This window comes from Balaenoptera physalus, assembly GCF_965194825.1.
Source record: "Balaenoptera physalus genome assembly, chromosome: 2".
NCBI lineage: Eukaryota > Metazoa > Chordata > Mammalia > Artiodactyla > Balaenopteridae > Balaenoptera > Balaenoptera physalus.
The window spans coordinates 42,859,441-42,878,430 of NC_138883.1; the positions used below are offsets into that span (position 1 = coordinate 42,859,441).

An 18,990-nucleotide genomic window follows, 5' to 3' on the forward strand; every position below is an offset into this window, starting at 1 on the left:
ATAAACTGTGGTCCATCCAGACAATGGAATATTATTCAGTGCTAAAAAGAAATGAGCTGTCAAGCCATGAAAAGATATGGAAGAAACGTAAGTGTATTTTACTAAGTGAAAGAAGCCAATCTGAGAAAGCTGCATACTGTATGACTCCAAGTATACTGCATTCTGGAAAAGACAAAACTATGAAGACAGTAAGAAGATCAGTGGTTGCTAGGGACTGGGGTGGGTAGGGGGGAAGGAGAATAGTCAGAACACAGAGGATTTTAGGGCAGAGAAAATACTCTGTATAATAGCATAATGATGAATACATTTTTCCAAATCCATAGAATGTACAACATAAAGAATGAACCCTAAGGTCATCCATGGACTTTGAGTGATTATGATGTGTCAATTTTAACAAGTCAGAATTGTTGGGGTATGTTGATAATTGGGGAGACTATGCATGTGTGGGGATAGGGAACATACAGAAAATTTCTGTACCTTCCTCTCAATTTTGCTGTGAACCTAAACTGCTCTAAAAACAAATGAAGTCTTTAAAAAAAAAAAAAGATAATCAAATCACGTAAAAAAATGCTAGTAGAAAAATAAATTCACATGATTGCTAAGCTTTGTTACCTGTATGATATCGATTACTTCATCGAAGTTAGTTCCTGGAAACTTCACCTCTTCTTCATCTGCCTTCGTAAATTCTGGAGTCTAAGAAAGCATTTTCAGAAAGTTTTTGTTGTGTTTAATGTCTTTTTAATTTATACCTAATTTATCATAATACCATAGCATAAGCTTATAATTACATGCCCCTATGTTTTATTTTGATATCCTGCTCAGACTTGATTTAACTAGTAAATGAAATCCAAGCTAGTCTCCAAGTTATCATTTCAATAGCTATAAAAAACCAGGTATCAGTTTTTCTATCAAGGACTCCACCAACAATGCAACTTAAGTCAATTGATCAAGTTGATATAATTGTGATTTCTCTCCTAGAATTAAGATAAAGAAATGCGTTTATATGTATAGATATATAAGTTTACGCATATACAAACTCACAAAAAGACAGATACAGAATCAAATAATTTAGAAAGACAAACAAAATAATTATTTTACAAATTTAGCCTCTAGGCCTCATTATATATAATCTGGTCACCAAAACCCACAATAGACAATTCCTGAGAGCAGAATGATGAACAGTCCAAAAAATTATTTGTAATCATGTATGTTTTAATAAACTTCTGGTTAAAAAAATTATTGATGAAAAATAAAATTAGGCACAAGAGCCATTCAGGGCCAGTTCTATTTTACTATTTCTGATTGTGAAAAACTGATGTTCTTCCTCTCCTTAAAACTGTATCCTCAATGAACAAATTTGCTTACAATAGATGAAACCTGGGGAAATGTTACAGTGCTATTTTGCTGTGTAGTAAAGTCATAATTTTGTCATTCAGTCACAAGCAGCAAATAAATATCAGAAAGAAATGCATATTTTTGCATCGTGCCAATAGTATGACGACAAAGTAACAACCCAAAACATAAACTCCAATTGTCACTATAAAATTCACATTCAGGAAAACTATAATTTAATTCCCATTTAAATCAAGATTCTTCTCCAAAGAGACAGAAATTCTTTCTTCACATATGAGTCTTACAACTTAAGTTACCAAAAAGTTACACTAAGGATTATCATTTTCAGAACATTTATAAACGTAAGGATATTAAACAAACTTTCTTTTTCGAGTTCATAAGCAACTTCAGGGACTTCCCTGGTGGAGCAGTGGTTGAGAATCTGCCTGCCAGTGTAGGGGACACGGGTTCGATCCCTGGTCCCGGAAGATGCCACATGCTGCGGAGCAACTAAGCCCGTGCGCCACAACTACTGAGCCTGCGCTCTAGAGCCTGCATGCCACAACTACTGAGCCCACGTGCCACAACTACCAAAGCCTAGAGCCCGCGCTCTGCAACAAGAGAAGCCACCGCAATGAGAAGCCTGCGCACTGCAACGAAGAGTAGCCCCCACTCCATGGAACTAGAGAAAGCCCACGTGCAGCAACAAAGACCCACGCAACCAAAAATAAATAAATTAATTAATTTTTAAAGAAAGCAATTTTACATTTGTTTTGAATCTTTTCCTTAAAGCCAAAATTATTAAAATATATTATAATGGAAGACTTTGCATGGAATAACATTAGTTAAAAATCTATAGTCAGACATTGCTCAAAGATATAGAATACATTTCTGAACATACCTGTATCCAGGTTTTCAGAGGAGGAGGAGGAGATGCTTCTTTGGGACTAGACGGAGATAGACCAACATCAGCACTACCATTTGAAATGCTGTCGATATCTACATTGGGTAATACCTAAAACAGAATACAACATCCAGCTTTCAGTTCATCATTTTGACTCAAATATTTGTGAATCTATGTATCAATAACATATTTAACTTTTTATTGCAAAGTCAATGGATAACAAATTTAAATTATGAAAGCATATTTTACAAAATTTGGAAAATAAAAGGGAAACACAAAGAATCCTATTATCTTAAGACAACATCATTTTCACTGTTCCCTTTATGTTTTTACTATCCACTTATGCATAGCTAAAATCTAAAACAGTTTCATTCCTGATTTTCCATTGTAATTAGGTCATAAACACCTTACTATACTTCCATATAGACTTCATAATAGTATTTTAAATGAGTGTATAGTATTTCAAGAAAATACATGCCTTATTTAATCATTTCCTGTTGGTAAACATTTAGGATATTCCTTATATATTCACTATTAGATAGATAGATATATATCACTCCAAAAAACTTCATATATACATAGGAGTTTTTTCCCTGAACTTTGAATTATTTCATTATGCTAGATAGCCAGATATTAGACTAACTTCTTGAGCCAAAAAGCATAAATATTTAAGATTCTTGGTAATTACTGCCAAAATGCAATGAAGAGCTCTATTTCCATCATCAAAAACTTAATTAATTATGTTTTACCCAACTTTCACCCAAATTAGATATCAGAAGTGTTTCAGCAAGAACAGTTTGTAAATGGAGGTATATTATTGTTATTTTAATTTGCATTACCTTGGTAACTAGCAAGATTTAAATTACTCAATTTGATTGCTTGTAACTTCCTCTTCTGTAGAGTCTTATACATGTTCTTTGAATATTTCTGGATTTGCTCTTATGTTTTCTTATTAATTTATGGAGGTTTTTATATTTAAAAATTAAAACTTTCTATCATATTCCTTTCATATGTTCTCACTGTATATTGTTTTCCTTTTCATTTAGGAACCTTTTACATATATGTTTTAGATTTTATAGATTCAAATCTATTTTCTATCATAACAAAGATTTCTCCTCTCATATCCAGACTTAGCTTCATTTTTGATAAGGACTACATGCAATTATCTTCTAATTCTTCTATGTTTTTATATTTTGTAGTTACACTTTAGCCTATTGCCTATTTGGAACTCACTTGCTATACAGTAAAAGTTTAGAGTCTAAAACCAATCTATTTCCCACACTGCTAACTAATTATAACATACATTATACTCATAATCCTATTTCCCACTGACTAATGAACTATCTATCACATATTACATTCTTTTTAAATAACCAAGGCTATTTCTGAAATAGGACCAGTATCAAAACACTTTAACTTTTCTAAATCTTTGTTCTTTCAAATGTCAAAATGATCCTAAAGTTCAAGTTTTAAAAAAATCATGGCTTTTATTTTTTTTAATACAATTTCACTTAAATTATACATTAACTTAGGAAGAATTGTCATCTTGAATATTTAAGCTTCACATTATAAGTTCTCTCTCCATTCTTTCAAGTCCTCTTATATATGTTTGTATAAAGTATTAATTATATAAGACAAACAAATTAAGCCTTTTTTTAAATTAATTATAACATACTATGGAATTGTTCCCTTTGGAATATCATCAAGTCACCTGGATATGAGTTAGCAGCTTAGAAAAGGTAGCTTAAATCATGCAGAACAAGGATAGCAATATCACATTAATATCATAGTTTTAAAGAAGGAAAGACCCATCATGAAAGCACAGTTTTCATGAAGCAATATAATAGATTTTAAGTACTAAAGTTAAGCCAAATATTTCTTTCCTTAAATTTTTCTGTTCATGCACACTGAATACCTGCACAGTAAGCTGAGGAGGGTCCTTTTTTTCCGACTTCATTTCTACAACTGCTATGTTAGGTTTCTTTACTCCAGTTTCTGTTTTTCGAGATGATGGTGGAATAGAAGTAGTCACTGTTACAGGGTGTGGCTTGTTTACAATTACTCCAGCAGGTGGCATGGAATCACTATTACTTTGGGTTTGTCCTAAAAAATTTGGGGGGAAAAGGAGTCAACCATTTCAGAAATAAAGAGAAAATTCTAATATAAAACCTAGATCTTGATGCCTAAATTCTCATAGGAAGGGAAAGCACTATCTGCAATCACCTTTTCCTCTATCATCACCACTGTCCTCATACTCACCATGTCATCCTTTTAGCAGCGACTAACATTAGGCACTCATATGTACTCAACACTTCACATACGCTATCTAATTTAAATAAGCCTATGGAGTATTAATATTATCCACATTTTACAGTTGAGGGAGCAGAGGTTTAGAGACATAACCTAATTTGCCAAAGGTTATGATAGTAAGTGGCAAAGCCAAAACTAAAGTGTATTGCATTGTGTTGTATTATTTTTATTCTCAAATCTTCACAGAGCAGCAACAGACAGAAATAAAACCGACAACAAAATACTAGTGTTTGACTACCAATAAACAGCACGTAGGCCAACTGTCTGCTAACTATCATAGCTGTCAAAATTTTGTTACCTTTCACTTCAAAAGTTCCACTTGTTTCCTAAATTTCAAAGTAAAGAGGGACAGTGCGGTGCATTCATTAAAAACACAGACTCTAAAGTCACACTGCCTGGGTTTGACTCTTGGCTCCACTCTAGCTATGTGGCCTTTGACAAATTACTGAACTCTCCTGTGCCTCAGTTTCTTCATTTATAAAATTGGTACATTACCATGCGTTTTATGCAGTGGATTAAATAAGTTAACATATATAAAGTGCTTAGATACGTCCCTGGCACACAGTAAGGACTTTATAAGTATCAGCTATTATTTTAGTAGAAGACATGTTTGAACAGACAGCTACCAAGTTGACATGCCATTGACCCATAATATCAAAAATAAAAAATTCTCTCTTATGTTGAAAGATATTCACATTTAAATAATTCATCAAAATTAAGAATCGCAGTGACATTGAAAGAAAAAAATAGCTAACAAAGTTTGAAGAGCTGGTGTGAGAACAAAAATTATTTGCTCAACTTTTACAGTGATGGGTCTGAGAGACCTCAAATAAGTTAATAACAAACAATTAGCTTAGAACACACAACTACATAATTTTTACTTATCACGGCTTATTCCAAAGGTATATAAAAGGTAATTCAAAGTACTTCTCCTAAGACATGATGATATTAAACCAATCAAAATCCTTAAGTTCTTTAATTATTATGAATGTCTGTCATGTCTAAACATTATTTTAATTTCATTTCATCTACAGCAATATACTATAAAATACCAAAAGAATGTTTCCTGTAAGTGAAAATATAGCATCATTTCAGAGACTGCTACTACACAAAGACACATTCTGAGGCCCTATTCACAAATACAAACAACACATAAAGGAAAAGGTAGGTGACTACTATGTCAGTATCACTTTGTAATTTCTGCTATTGCTGATTAGAATTTTTAAATTTACCCCATATATTTTGTTGGGTCTTACCTAAAAGAACTGCCATAGGAATTAGATGACCTTCCAGTGTACCTGAAAAAGTAGGCATTTCCCGGCTTGGGCTGAACAAATACTGCTGATCACCAGGAGACAGTGTAGTTATGGTATGTTGCAGTTTAGAATCTGTCTTTGTAGGTTTTGTTGCATAAAAGTCAGTTTGTGTTCTTATTGACTTTACTTTAGTGCCTATAATAATCACCAATGGCAGATATTTTAAAATACTGTTTGAACATCTACTATGCAGTCATCTACAAATATAGCAACCCTTCCTCACAGAAAGATCTCATTCTATATAATAAGGTTACAGGGCCCCAAAATATAAGTAAACCAGGGGTTGGCAAACTTTTTCTTAATTGGTCAGAGAGTAAATATTTTAGCATTGGCTGTGTGGTCTCAGTGGCAACATCTCAACTCTGCTGTTGTAGCATGAAAGTACTCATAGACAATACTTAAATGAATGAGTATAGCTATGTTCCAATAGAGCTTTATTTATAAAAACACGCAGCTGACCTGCAGGTCATGGTTTTTCAACCTCTGAATAGATGTAACAACTTGTGCAACTACTATAATAGAAAAGATACAATAACTAGAAAAAAATGTTGAATAAAGATTCAAAAGAATATTCAGAACATATTATTTAACTCATTACATTTTTTCCTATGAGTATAAAAAAGCTAATGATCATTTTTGGAATTGAAAATTTTTTCATCCTCTCATTATTCTGAATAACCAGGCTTTATCCTTTGAAATTATGTGCAGATAATCAAATTCTATACTTATTAAAACCTTGCAGAAGTTAATAACATTATACATTTTTTAATCACTATTTAGTAAATCTATATAGATATTAAATCCTGAATTCTTAAATAATTAGACATTTTTCTGATTATCTGTCTCTCTGGAGAAGAACATAAATTTCTGTGGACCCTGACAAAAGTGAAGAAAACTAAAATTGTAAAGGAAAAGAAACTAAAATCTTTTCTATTGATAAATAAATACCTGACATTTCTACATTTTTACTTTTAATATAAGAGTAGTTTTACAAATCTAGACTTTTAAATATAGTTTTATGATCCTAGGAAGAAAAATTTTAGTACCACATCTATATTTTTTTTTCATCATGTTCTCAAGTATTCATTCATTCAATTGAAGGAATATTTTTCTTGAATGTTTATTTTTTTTTGATAAATTTATTTATTTATTTATTTATTTATGGCTGTGTTGGGTCTTTGTTGCTGCGTGTGGGCTTTCTCTAGTTGTGGCGAGAGGGGGCTACTCTTCGTCGTGGTGCATGGGCTTCTCATTGCAGTGGCTTCTCTTGTTGTGGAGCATGGGCTCTAGGTGTGTGGGCTTCAGTAGTTGCAGCACACGGGCTCAGTAGTTGTGGTGCATGGGCTTAGTTGCTCCATGGCATGTGGGATCTTCCTGGACCAGGGATTGAACTCATGTCCCCCTGCGTTGGCAGGCGGATTCTTAACCACTGTGCCACCAGGGAAGTCCTCCAGTTAAAGAGGATTGAGACAATGTCTTACTCTTTGTGGCCTTCACAATACCTAGTATAATAATGATGGACACATAAAAGGTATTTTTAAAAACATTTTTAATTGAACCTTAGCTAGACCTAAGGTAGGTTTTCTTTTTCTTCTTCTTAGTTTCCACCCAGTTTTGTTTAGTCTGAAAGGGATGCTGTTGCTTATTTCTTACTATAATACAATAGATTAGTTTGCATTCTGGGCTTCCAGGCAACCACCTCAGAAAACACTGCCGTTTAATTTACTTGCTACAAACAAATGGTTCTTCAGTGGAGGGGGCCTCTGAGGTGGTACTGATACCTTTGCTTCCATGTTTGTACTGTAGGTGCTATATAGAATCTGAAAGGTGCCTAGCAGTAACTTCTCTCCCTTCTAATGCTCAGAAACTTACAGGCAGAGGGGGAAGTGAATGTAGACTGTGTCTAATAGTAACATCATAGTAAGCACTTTTAATGCTTTTAAAGATTTTTAAAATGTATTTAAAGATTTTTTAGAAACAATATCAAAGTCAGATGTACACGGGCTTAGTTGCTTAGTTGCTCTGCGGCATGTGGGATCTTCCCGGACCAGGGTTTGAACCCATGTCCCCTGCACTGGCAGATGGATTCTTAACCACTTCACCACCAGGGAAGCCCCTTGAATGTTTATTTAAAATATATTTTTTCAGCATTTAAAATGTGTTTGGCATCATTCCAGACACAGGGACTACAAGTACTGAATAAACCAACTGTATTCATGTAGCTTACACTCTAGTAAGGAAAAAAATCGATAAACAAATAAAAGTATAATGTCAGATGGTGAAAAGTGCTATGAGGAACAATAGGCAGAGCAAGGGAATAGAGAGGGCTAGGTGATAATATTTTGGACAGGATGGTCAACATAGACCTCTCTGAGGAGCTAACAGCTAAGAGCAGAGATTGAAAAAACTGAGTGAGCCATGCAAGGGTCTGAGGGAAAAGCCCTCCAGGCAGAGGGAACAACAGGCACCAAGGCCCAAGGAGGAGCCTGGGTCCATAGGTTCTCAATCACTTCTACCATTAAAAGGGTTCCTTCATAAAGTGATTTTTGGATTTGAAAGTATTTTAAAACCTTAACTTATTTTTTGCAAAGGCTTTCCAAACCCCAAATATAAGTTAATAGCAAGCTCTAAGAAACAAGGAAACATTAGGGTAAATATCATCCACAAGCCTAGTAAAATAAAATCTATAGGATTTCTAGATAAACTGACACCCTATATGATCAACTAACTTTTGGAAAGGAAAGGAAGGAAAACTAAAGCAACTGCCACAGCTCCAACTTCCAGAAAGGATCAGAAAGGAGAATGAGTTGAGATCCACGAGGGACGGCATGTTGTCAAAGTGCCTTACAGACTGCTAAAGCACAAGTTGAGAAACTTCAAAATGTAATCAAAGTCAACAGACTCAATATTTAACTAAGAGTTATAGTTAAATATACTAGTGAAATGGTAGGTGTGAGTCAAAACATATAGTGATAAATAAAGATATTTTTAGTTGTGTACAAAAGTAACAAAAAAATGTCTCCCCTTTGCTAACTAAGGCACTTTGAGGACAAACCAAACTGCAAAAGTGCCCATAAGCACTTTTATGATAATGTACAGCATATGGCTTATCTTTCTGTTCATAAAGAACATGATGGAGTAAGCTTTGCAAGGAAATGTCTACGTTCCCTAGATTATAATTTAAATTGCTTAAAAGTCATCATCTCATACATTTTATCATGCTTTATCTGAAGATACCACCTAATCCTATTTTTTCCCCACTGATCCTATCTTGAATCTGGTCTATTTTTCCCTACTTTCCTAAAAGGAAATGTTTCCATCCCTAAGCATTACATAATTTGAACAGTATTTATAAGTAATAAAAAGCAAAAATTAAACTTTACATATTAAACCAATACCACAAAAAATGAGTTTTATCACCAAAAAATGAGGTTCCTTACCTTTAACTCGTTCTATTACTTTTGGTCTCTGTGGTCTGGACTTAGGAGATGGAGAATTAAATCTGAGATATGGTCCTTTTTTAAGAGTGCTGCGATGACCCTGATAAACTGGTTTTCCATAGATTTGTAACATATAATCCTTGTCTTGTACCACCGTGGTTGCTTTCAAAAACCCCTAAGTATACAAAGTTATTCAACTCACCAGCAAAATAGTCATCAAACACTTATTTTTCTAAAACCTCCTTTTGTCAGCTTAAGTACTATATTAAGAATGATCAGGTCAGGAAAGTCCTCTATGTTGAATGGCTCTTAAATTCTGGAGATAGTTCTCAAACTACAGTTGTAAAGTTTTCCAAAGTACGAAAATTAAATACAAAAATCATCCACCCAAAACACATGAAGGTTCTTACACTACTAAGCATACTTTCAGCAACAAAAAGTAAGTTTAAACACATTTTACATATGAAAGTAATAACTGTCAAGTACAGTAAAATAACATAAACCAAGTCTTTAAATAATTTCCTACATTCCTGATCTCACCTTCAATCATAATCTAAATGCCACAGAAAGGTAGCATTTACTGAGCATCTACTAAGTACTAAGTACTGAATTAATCAGATGCTTTATGAATCTGCCCAACAATCCATGTTTGGCATTAACAAAGTTTCAGCTTAGTTAGAGCAGCCAAAAAATTCCCTCTAGCATCTAGTACCATGCCTCTCAATCACTAGGCACTAAACAGACATTTGTTAAACTGAAAAATAAACAAACTAAAATTTATACACACACACACACACACGTACAACATACAAAGATGAAATACAATTTTGAATACCATGAACTAGCGGATCTAATTTTTGGACTAGATGATCTCTAGATATACCTGCTGTAACTGAAATACTGTGATTATAAGTGTGAGATGTCAGAAGGAAGGAACTGTGTACTTTGTGCAGTGATTTCTACATTATGGATATCCAAAACTCTAAATATCAATAGTTTAAAGATGGTTTACATTTGTATAGTCATTCATATTTTTAAAACATTTTCATAGTCATTTCATTATTTATATCTTTAAAAAATGATCAATTATAATGCAACATTTACATCACAAAACCAGATTAGGATCTTACCTCTTTTCTCTCTTTCTGTAAGCTTGAAGCAGGCATGCTCCTTGTAGGTGGATTTCTAATTTGCTCCTCTTTTTGTTTTTGAGAATGTTTTCTTGGAATTACAGAGCTGTTTACCGTTTTGTCTTGTGTGTTGGTTTTAATATCTTTACTCATGTTCTGAACTCTCTTGGTCCTTTGGTTCTTCTGATCAAATCTCTTTTGTTCATAATCTTTTCTTGCCAGTTCATCCTTAACATAACCAAAATTAAAATTACTTAAAATCTATCCAAGTAGTAATGCTTTCACATCAAAAGTACTAGAATTTATTTTCTGCTTCTATAGAAATATAATTTCGCAGTTTTAAAGGCTTTATAAGTAAATGATATTGGTTTACATATGAATAAAAATTCTTTTTAGAATAAACGAAAAATTAAAAAGTGGTGTTCTATGGAGCAGAGGGAATGAGAAATAGTAGACAATGTTCAGGGATAAGAGGGCAACTTTTGGGCTTCCCTGGTGGCGCAGTGGTTGAGAGTCTGCCTGCCAATGCAGGGGACACGGGTTCGAGCCCTGGTCTGGGAGGATCCCACATGCCGCGGAGTGACTAGGCCCGTGAGCCACAATTGCTGAGCCCGCGCATCTGGAGCCTGTGGTCCGCAACAAGAGAGGCCGCGATAGTGAGAAGGCCCGCGCACCGCGATGAAGAGTGGCCCCCACTTGCCGCAACTGGAGAGGGCCCTCGCACAGAAACGAAGACCCAACACAGCCATAAATAAATAAATAAATAAAATTTTTAAAAAAAGAGGGCAACTTTTCATTATAAAGCTTTTTACACTTCTTGATGTTTAAACCATATGAATATAGTAACTGTTCCAAAAATTAAATTAAAAAAAAGTTTCCAAAAAGTAAACAATTTTGTAATAAAACTCTGAGATTTATTTATAAATTAAAGTTACATGTAGGTTTAAACAAGCATATTTTGCATGAAATCCACAGTTACAGAGTGACATATATTGCTAGTCTTCTGCAGAACCAGATATGAACTCCAAGTCTTCTGACTCTTAGCTCACTTTTTTTCTGGCGCATTACATAGCAGCTAATATAAATTCTTTATAACCACATTAGAGATATATATTCTTAAAACAACAGTGTTTAAAAGTGTATATTAGGGAATCCCCTGGAAGTCCAGTGGTTAGGACTCTGTGCTTTCACTGCTGAGGGCCCAGGTTCGATCCCACAAGCTACATGGTGCAGCCAAAAAAACCCCAAAGAAACAAAAAAAAATCCCCAAAACCGAAAAAAACTAACACTTCATCTTCTACCACTGTGAGTACGCATATACACACATCTTACAGTCAGGAAAAAACACTTTGCATCCCAAGGTAAAAATGAGTTACCCTGTCTAGTTTTGCTTCTTCAAATACATAAAATTTTAAGAATTTCCTTTAAATTACTGACCCCTTAATAAAAACAACTGTCCTGGATTTTTGCAATGTTAATGTCTGAAGATACACCATGAGCTTTGTGGAGGTGAGAAAGTGGCAGTTTTTCCAGCTGGAACTGACTTCTCTAAACTTAGTAACCTTAAAAATCTTGTGGAGTATTTTCCTTTTAAGTAACTTTGATGTTTTTACTTTGGTAAGCCAATGCTTCTAAATCTGCTGTCTTTTTTTTTTAAAGGATACTTCTTTTGTAAGTATACTTCTTTCTTTTCTAAATGCTTTTGCTAAATTTTCTTTCAAATCACTCATATTTTAGTTATTATCCACAATTTTCCAGTTAACAGCCATAATATAATTTATGAGACAAAGCACGTTAAGTAAAATGAAACTTATTACTAAGTAAGTATAAAGGGTGACAGTGAAATTAAGAATTATCAGTGGACTTAAAAGGAATATTTTGAGAATATGTATGATACTTGTAAACTGTAATCAATGTTATCTCCTAAGAATTCAATTAATTCTGTTTTTTTCCAATACCTACTTGAATTTCTGCGGAAATAGTTTTAATCCAGTTATCTACTGCCTTTCTGATCCGAATCTTCTCAGACATCTCTCTACAAAACAGAAAAAAGAATTTTCTTAAATTAACATTAAAGCTCCTAAGAATAGATCTCTTACTTAGTTTTGAATCTATTGTGTAGCCCAATATCCTTCATCTGAAAATGAAAAACCAATGTTATTAGTTTCATCGAATGTTTGAAAAGCACATGTAGATCTCAGAAGAAATGTACCAAGGAGAGAAAAAAACAGGGAAAATTAACATCTGTGAAAAATAATAGCAACAAGTACATACCCAAATTCCAACTTTATAATAAGTCCACATGTCAAAGGCAATGAAGAACATTTTCTAAACATTAAAACACACTAAAACAAAATGAAGCGCTTAGAAAAAAAATTATGAGAGCCTGTAAACTGGCAGTTTCATAAAAAATCTTGGGATGCCAACATCCTGTCCTACCTGTTGGTAGATAGAGCATTGATAAATGAATACATGGCAGCTCCATCCTTTGCACGAATAATAGCTTCCAGGTTTTCTTCAAGTACTTTTTTATTGTTTTGTACTCCTCTCAAAATCTTCTCAGCATCTTTCAATACGGATCTCGTATTGGTTATTTGAAGCTTAATGGAATTCTGTGGAAGATCAGCAATCCCTGACACAATCTGAGATTCTTTTGGCTTAAAAGATAAAAAGGCAAGAATGTTACTATGTAAAACTCATATTAATATTTTAATCCAAATAAGAGCTATTACTATAGTTTGGGACATATACTATGACAATATAGTCTAAGGAATCAATTTGTCAAATTGAAGAGCTATAAAAGAATACTTGGCAACTAAAGTTTCTTTCCATTTAGAAGCACTAATGTGAATGTTCAGTGAAATGGGGCTGGGAAGCCCACAGCAGTTCGGTGGCCAACAAAAGCTCTATCTGGTGAAGAAAGCTAAAACAAAATAAGAGCAAGTTGGCTCTAGGTAGGCACAGCATACAATGTGAACTGGATAAACGAGGGCCATTCACAGTTCTCCTTCCGCCTTCCTTCCTCTCCAACAGAAGCTGGAGAGCTACAGGTTGCCATGTGGCTCAGTCTTAGCCAAGGAGTAGTAAGTAGAAATCACTTGATGAGGGCTTTTGGAATAGTTTTTTAAGGGGAACAGGCTGGGCTGACATGTCTTTCCATGCTTTGTCTTCATCCTTCCTCTTGTTTTCTGTCTTGATAACTTTATTTCTTTGCAATTTTTACCTTTACTAATCATTAATTTTAGTATTTTGTTCCCACCTTACCTGGAGTATGCCATTTGTTTCGTTCCTCTTTTGGCCAAGATCATGAAGAATATCATCAGACTTCTGCACAGTCACTTTAGCTGTTCCTAGTTCTTCATAGGAAGGAAATTTCTGAGTGGATAGAGGGTAAATGCTGTAAAAGATTTAAAAATAAAGTTTTCTAAATTGTCATAAATTCAGTAAACAGTTGATTATATAAATCTTTGATACATCCTTAGTTATATGAATTCTAAATGAGTCATATTAAAATTGTACAACAGAATTAATCAGTTATATGATTAAACATATGAAATACCAAAAATTACAAGAAACAAAATTACTCTGGCCAGACTGCTTTAGGAATAGTTGAAAAAGAGCAGAAAACAGTTTTGCTTTGAAAAAGCTAACGTGCAGAAGCACTTCTGGAATGGTGGAGTAAGACTCTCTAAAAATCTACTCCTGTTAAGAGTAAAGAGAACACTAGCAAAAATGGTCAAATCAGCTTCTGCAGAACGCTGGAAATTAAACAAAAGCTTACAACAACCCAAGGAATATTTACGCAAGAAAATGGCTGACAAGAACAGCAAGCTCTATGGCATTTTTAACTTGCCCTATTCCCAGACCCCTTTCCCCAACTCTGTGGTAGCTTTGAAAATCAACAGACTCGGGAATTCCCTGGTGGTCCAGTGGGTAAGACTCCGTGTTCCTGGGCTTCACTGGTAGCGCAGTGGTTGAGAATCTGCCTGCCAATGCAGGGGACATGGGTTTGAGCCCTGGTCTGGGAAGATCCCACGTGCCACAGAGGAGCTGGGCCCGTGAGCCACAATTACTGAGACCGCACGTCTGGAGCCTGTGCTCCGCAACAAGAGAGGCCGCGATAGTGAGAGGCCCGCACACCGCGATGAAGAGTGGCCCCCACTTGCCACAACTAGAGGAAGCCCTCGCACAGAAACGAAGACCCAACACAGCCATAAATAAATAAATAAACAAATATTTTAAAAAATAATAATAAATAAACCCATGCAAATATATTATTTAAAAAAAAAAAAAAAAAAGACTCCGTGTTCCCAATGCAGGGGGCCCGGGTTCAATCCCACATGCATGCCACAGCTAAGAAGTCCACATGCTGCAACTAAGAAGCCCACATGCAGCAACTAAAAAGGCCGCAACAAAGATCCTGTGTGCCACAACTAAGACCCAGCACAGCCAAAATAAATAAATAAATAAATAAAACATTAAAAAAAAAAAAAAAGAAAACCAATAGCCTCACAACCACTAAAAAGTCAGAACGAGTTTGTAGCGCCTCAAAAAGTCCCATTCTCAGGGTTTCTCCTTAGACCTGACCCAGAGTTATCTCAGTGAGAAATCCCATCCCCAGGTCATTCCTCGAAAACAGAGCCAATTGTTCAACATCTTAGCTGCCTGAGGGGGTCATGGCAGTTGAGGCAAACAAGAGGGTAAACAATAAACCAAAAATCTGGGGAATGCGATGTCCACGGTGGAGTTCTGAAAAGCTCCAACACATTACTGGGGATCTAGAAGGTCATGTGCATGTACAGGGCTATGTGCATGCAAAAGAATGACCTAAAAAGGGCCTAATCTTTCACATCTGGCTGACCGTGGGCTCTGTGCGAGTAGGAAGTTAAGGTTAAGACAGACTTATAAACTGCTGGAGCACTGAAGGTGTGCCCTAACATGTACGTACACACACACACACACACACACACACACACACACACACACACACACAGCCCCTTGCAAAGACAGGGAGACTTACTCATTCAAAGCAGATAAGGAAATCTCCTTCCAATCATTAGCAGACTTAGCTAACCAAATAGAGACTTGCTACACATGATAAAGAATTAAAATTATAGAATTAGTCCAGGAAAATCACTTAACAAACAGCAACAACATGAACAACAACAATCAGCAATACCAACAAACGCTGGTTGGGGGTGGCAGTTGTTGGAAGAATCTGATTTCCAGAACTGGCCCATTAAAATGTCTAATTTTCAACAAAAATGTGAGACACAAAGAAACAGGAAAGTATAACTCAGACACAGGAAAAAGCATAGTCAGTAGAAACTGTCCTTGAGGAACCCCAAATATTGGACTTACTAGAGAAAGAACATAAATGAGCTACTACAATTAAAGGAAAGTATAAGAATGAAGTCTCAGGAACTCCCTGGTGGTCCACTGGTTAGGACTCCACACTTTCACTGCCGAGGGCCTGGATTCAACCCCTGGTCAGGGAACTAAGATCCTGCAAGCTGCACGACACGGCCAAAAAGAAACCTAAAAGAATGAAGTCTCATCAAAGAATATCAATAAAGATAAAAACTATTTTTTAAAAAATAGAAATTCTGAGAGTTGAAAAATACAATAACTGAAATGTAAAATTCACTAGACAGGCTAAACAGCATATTCAAATTGGCAAAAGAAAGAATCAGCAAATTTAAAGATAGATTAATTGAAATTATCCAGTTTGAGGAACAGAAGAAAAAAAGAATGAAAAAAATTAAAAGCCTCAGAGACCTGTGGAACATCATCAAGCATACCAACATACAACATAGCCCTAGGAGAGAAAAAAAAGGTCATGTGCACTATTTAACTGTGTAAAGAAATAATGGCCAAAAACTTCCCCAATTTAATAAATATTAATCCACTCATCCAAGAAGATCAACAAAATCTAAGGAGGATAAACTCAAAGAGATCCACACTTAGCTACATCATAGTCAAATTGTCAAAAGCCTAAGACACAGGGAGAATCCTGAAAGCAGCAAGAGAAAAATAACTAATTATATACAGTTTCCTCAGGAAGATTAACAGCTTACTTCTCATCAGAAATCATGAGGTCTAGAAGGCAGTGAGATGACATATTCAAAGCACTAAAAGAAAAAGAGTGTCAACCAAAAATTCTACATCTGGCAAAACTACCCTTCAAAGGTAGAAACTAAGACATTCCTAGATAAACAAAACTGAGAGAATTCATCACCAGCAGACCTACTCTACAGTAAATACTAAAAATAGTCCCTCAGAGTGAAATAAAAGGACACCACAAACTAACTCAAATCCATGTGAAGAAATAAAGAGTACTGGTAAAAGTTAACTACATAGGTAAATATAAAAGACAGTATTAAATTATTTTTGTTTATAACTCTTTTCTTCTATCGGATATAAAAGACAACTGCATAAAGCAATAATTATCAAGCTGTATAGATAAACTTATAATGCAAGAAGACATAATTTGTATGACAATAATAGAAAGAAAAGGGGAGGGAATCAATCTATATCAGAGCAAAGTTTTTGAATCCTATAGAAATTAAATTGGTATTAATCCTAACTAGATCATTTTAAGTTAAGATGTTAATTGTAATTCCTAGGGCAACCACTGAGAAAATAACTCAAAAAATATAGTAAAAGAAGCAACAAGGGAATTAAAATCTTATACTAGAATATATCTATTTAATAAAAAAAAAAAGACATTATGGAGGAATAGTAGAATAAAAAAAGACCTAAGATATAAAAAAACATATAACAACATGACAGACATAAATCTTACTTTATCAGTAATTACATTAAATGTAATGGACTAAAATTGTAATGTCTTCTTATGAGATTACACAAAATGTGACTCATTTAGTTTTTATTATTGTAGTTTTCATGATATTCAAAAAAAAATTATAGTGGCTTAGATTTACTTGACTTTTTAAAAACTCTTTATAATGTAAAGTTTCAAACATACACAGAAGTAGAAAGAATAGTAATAATGACCTCTATATACCTTTATTTAACTACAAAAATAACTAACTTATGGGTATTCTCATTTCATTTATACTTCCAACCCAGTTTTCCCCACCCTTCAATGGATTATTTTTTTAATTAATTTAATTTATTTTATTTTTTTATTTTTGGCTGTGTTGGGTCTTCGTTGCTGTATGCGGGCTTTCTCTAGTTGCGGTGAGCAGGGGCTACTCTTCGTTGCGGTGCACTGGCTTCTCATTGTGGTGGCTTCTCTTGTTGCAGAGCATAGGCTCTAGGTGCACAGGCTTCAGTAGTTGTGACTTGCAGGTTCTAGAGCGCAGGCTCAGTAGTTGTGGCGCACGGGCTTAGGTGCTCCACGGCATGTGGGACCTTCCCGGACCAGGGCTTGAACCCATGTCCCCTGCGTTGGCAGGTGGATTCTTAACCACTGTGCCACCAGGGAAGCCCCTACAATGGATTATTATTGAAGCAAATCCCAGATATCATTTCATCAGAAATGAATAGTAAATAATCCACAGTTTGAGAAAATTAGATGTATTCATAATTATATTATAGAAAAGAGGAAAGATCTATTAGCAGAAGAAAATAGTAACTAAATCTAAGACAATTTTTAAAAGCAATGTTTTAAATTCACTAAAATTTCTAAAGAAATTTTAAAAATATAAACAAAGCTCTTTTCAATGTAGCTTTTATTCCAATCTCTTGTTTTTACCTGTTTCTCCTCTCAGGATTCCATCCTATTTTTGATCTAGTTAGTAAGTTTTTGTCTGAAGATTCACTTATTCTTGTCAAAGAATCATAGTTATTCAAAATCTGTTCCAAGAGTCCTACATTTTCTACAATAGAAGAAATACAGTATCATTTTTCAAGTACTAATTCATTTCTCTTTTATATACTCTCTCACATATATTTGTACTAAATTAGTTTCATGTGGTGATGACCTACTCAGTTTACAATGTAGACTATACATACATTCATCAATAAAACTAAATATTTATAACTCAAGGAAACTATACCGGTAAAATTTTAGGCCTGAATTTATTTCCATCACAGAAAAAAGGAATTTGAATGAGAAGTAACATCATCACAAAGCTCAGTAAACTGAACTATTTTTATAAACAGTAATAGGGAGATTTAACTATTTCTTCACAACAACTATCGGTTGAATCTTCCTTTTAGCCTCATCTTTAATGACACTACATAACAAAATGTTTTTTTTTTGGTGAGGTTAGTTTATTTATTAAAGATTTTATTATCTTTTAAATTCCTTAAGATTCTTTAAATGTGTCCAAGACAAGACTGGAATGCATTTAAATGACTCCAAAAATGAAAGCTTACATTTAACATTTTTACTTACTTTTACTAGAAAGGCTATATTTTAAGCATCTATAACAAATTATTACTTCCTGTCACTTATAAAGGTTATTAGCACTTTTTCCAATTGAACACAATAATAAATGTTAAATTTCTCTGAGTTTTAGTATTTAAATTCACACTTAAAAACAATATAAGTAAACATGATAATCAACCTTACCTTCTATAAAGCATTA

At 34.3% G+C, this 18,990-nt stretch overlaps 1 protein-coding gene across 5 annotated transcripts in view; it reads right to left on the minus strand.

Moving 5' to 3' along the window:
• The window catches only part of KIAA0586, a 105,166-nt gene that overhangs the window by 70,849 nt on the left and 15,327 nt on the right, over positions 1–18,990 (minus strand). For 4 of the 5 annotated variants that reach the window (XR_014260762.1, XR_014260763.1, XM_082450320.1 and 1 more), the window contains 10 exons: positions 18,153–18,276; positions 13,697–13,829; positions 12,872–13,089; positions 12,395–12,467; positions 10,433–10,660; positions 9,303–9,477; positions 5,803–5,997; positions 4,152–4,339; positions 2,234–2,347; positions 613–693 (listed from right to left, as the gene is read on the minus strand). Coding sequence is in view for 3 of the 5 variants with exons in the window: in XM_082450320.1 (XP_082306446.1) it covers positions 613–693; positions 2,234–2,347; positions 4,152–4,339; positions 5,803–5,997; positions 9,303–9,477; positions 10,433–10,660; positions 12,395–12,467; positions 12,872–13,089; positions 13,697–13,829; positions 18,153–18,276 (1,529 nt within the window). In the remaining 2 variants the exon portion in view is untranslated. The remainder of the gene's footprint in view (positions 1–612; positions 694–2,233; positions 2,348–4,151; positions 4,340–5,802; positions 5,998–9,302; positions 9,478–10,432; positions 10,661–12,394; positions 12,468–12,871; positions 13,090–13,696; positions 13,830–18,152; positions 18,277–18,990) is intronic. The other variant, XM_082450321.1, reaches the window with a different exon arrangement.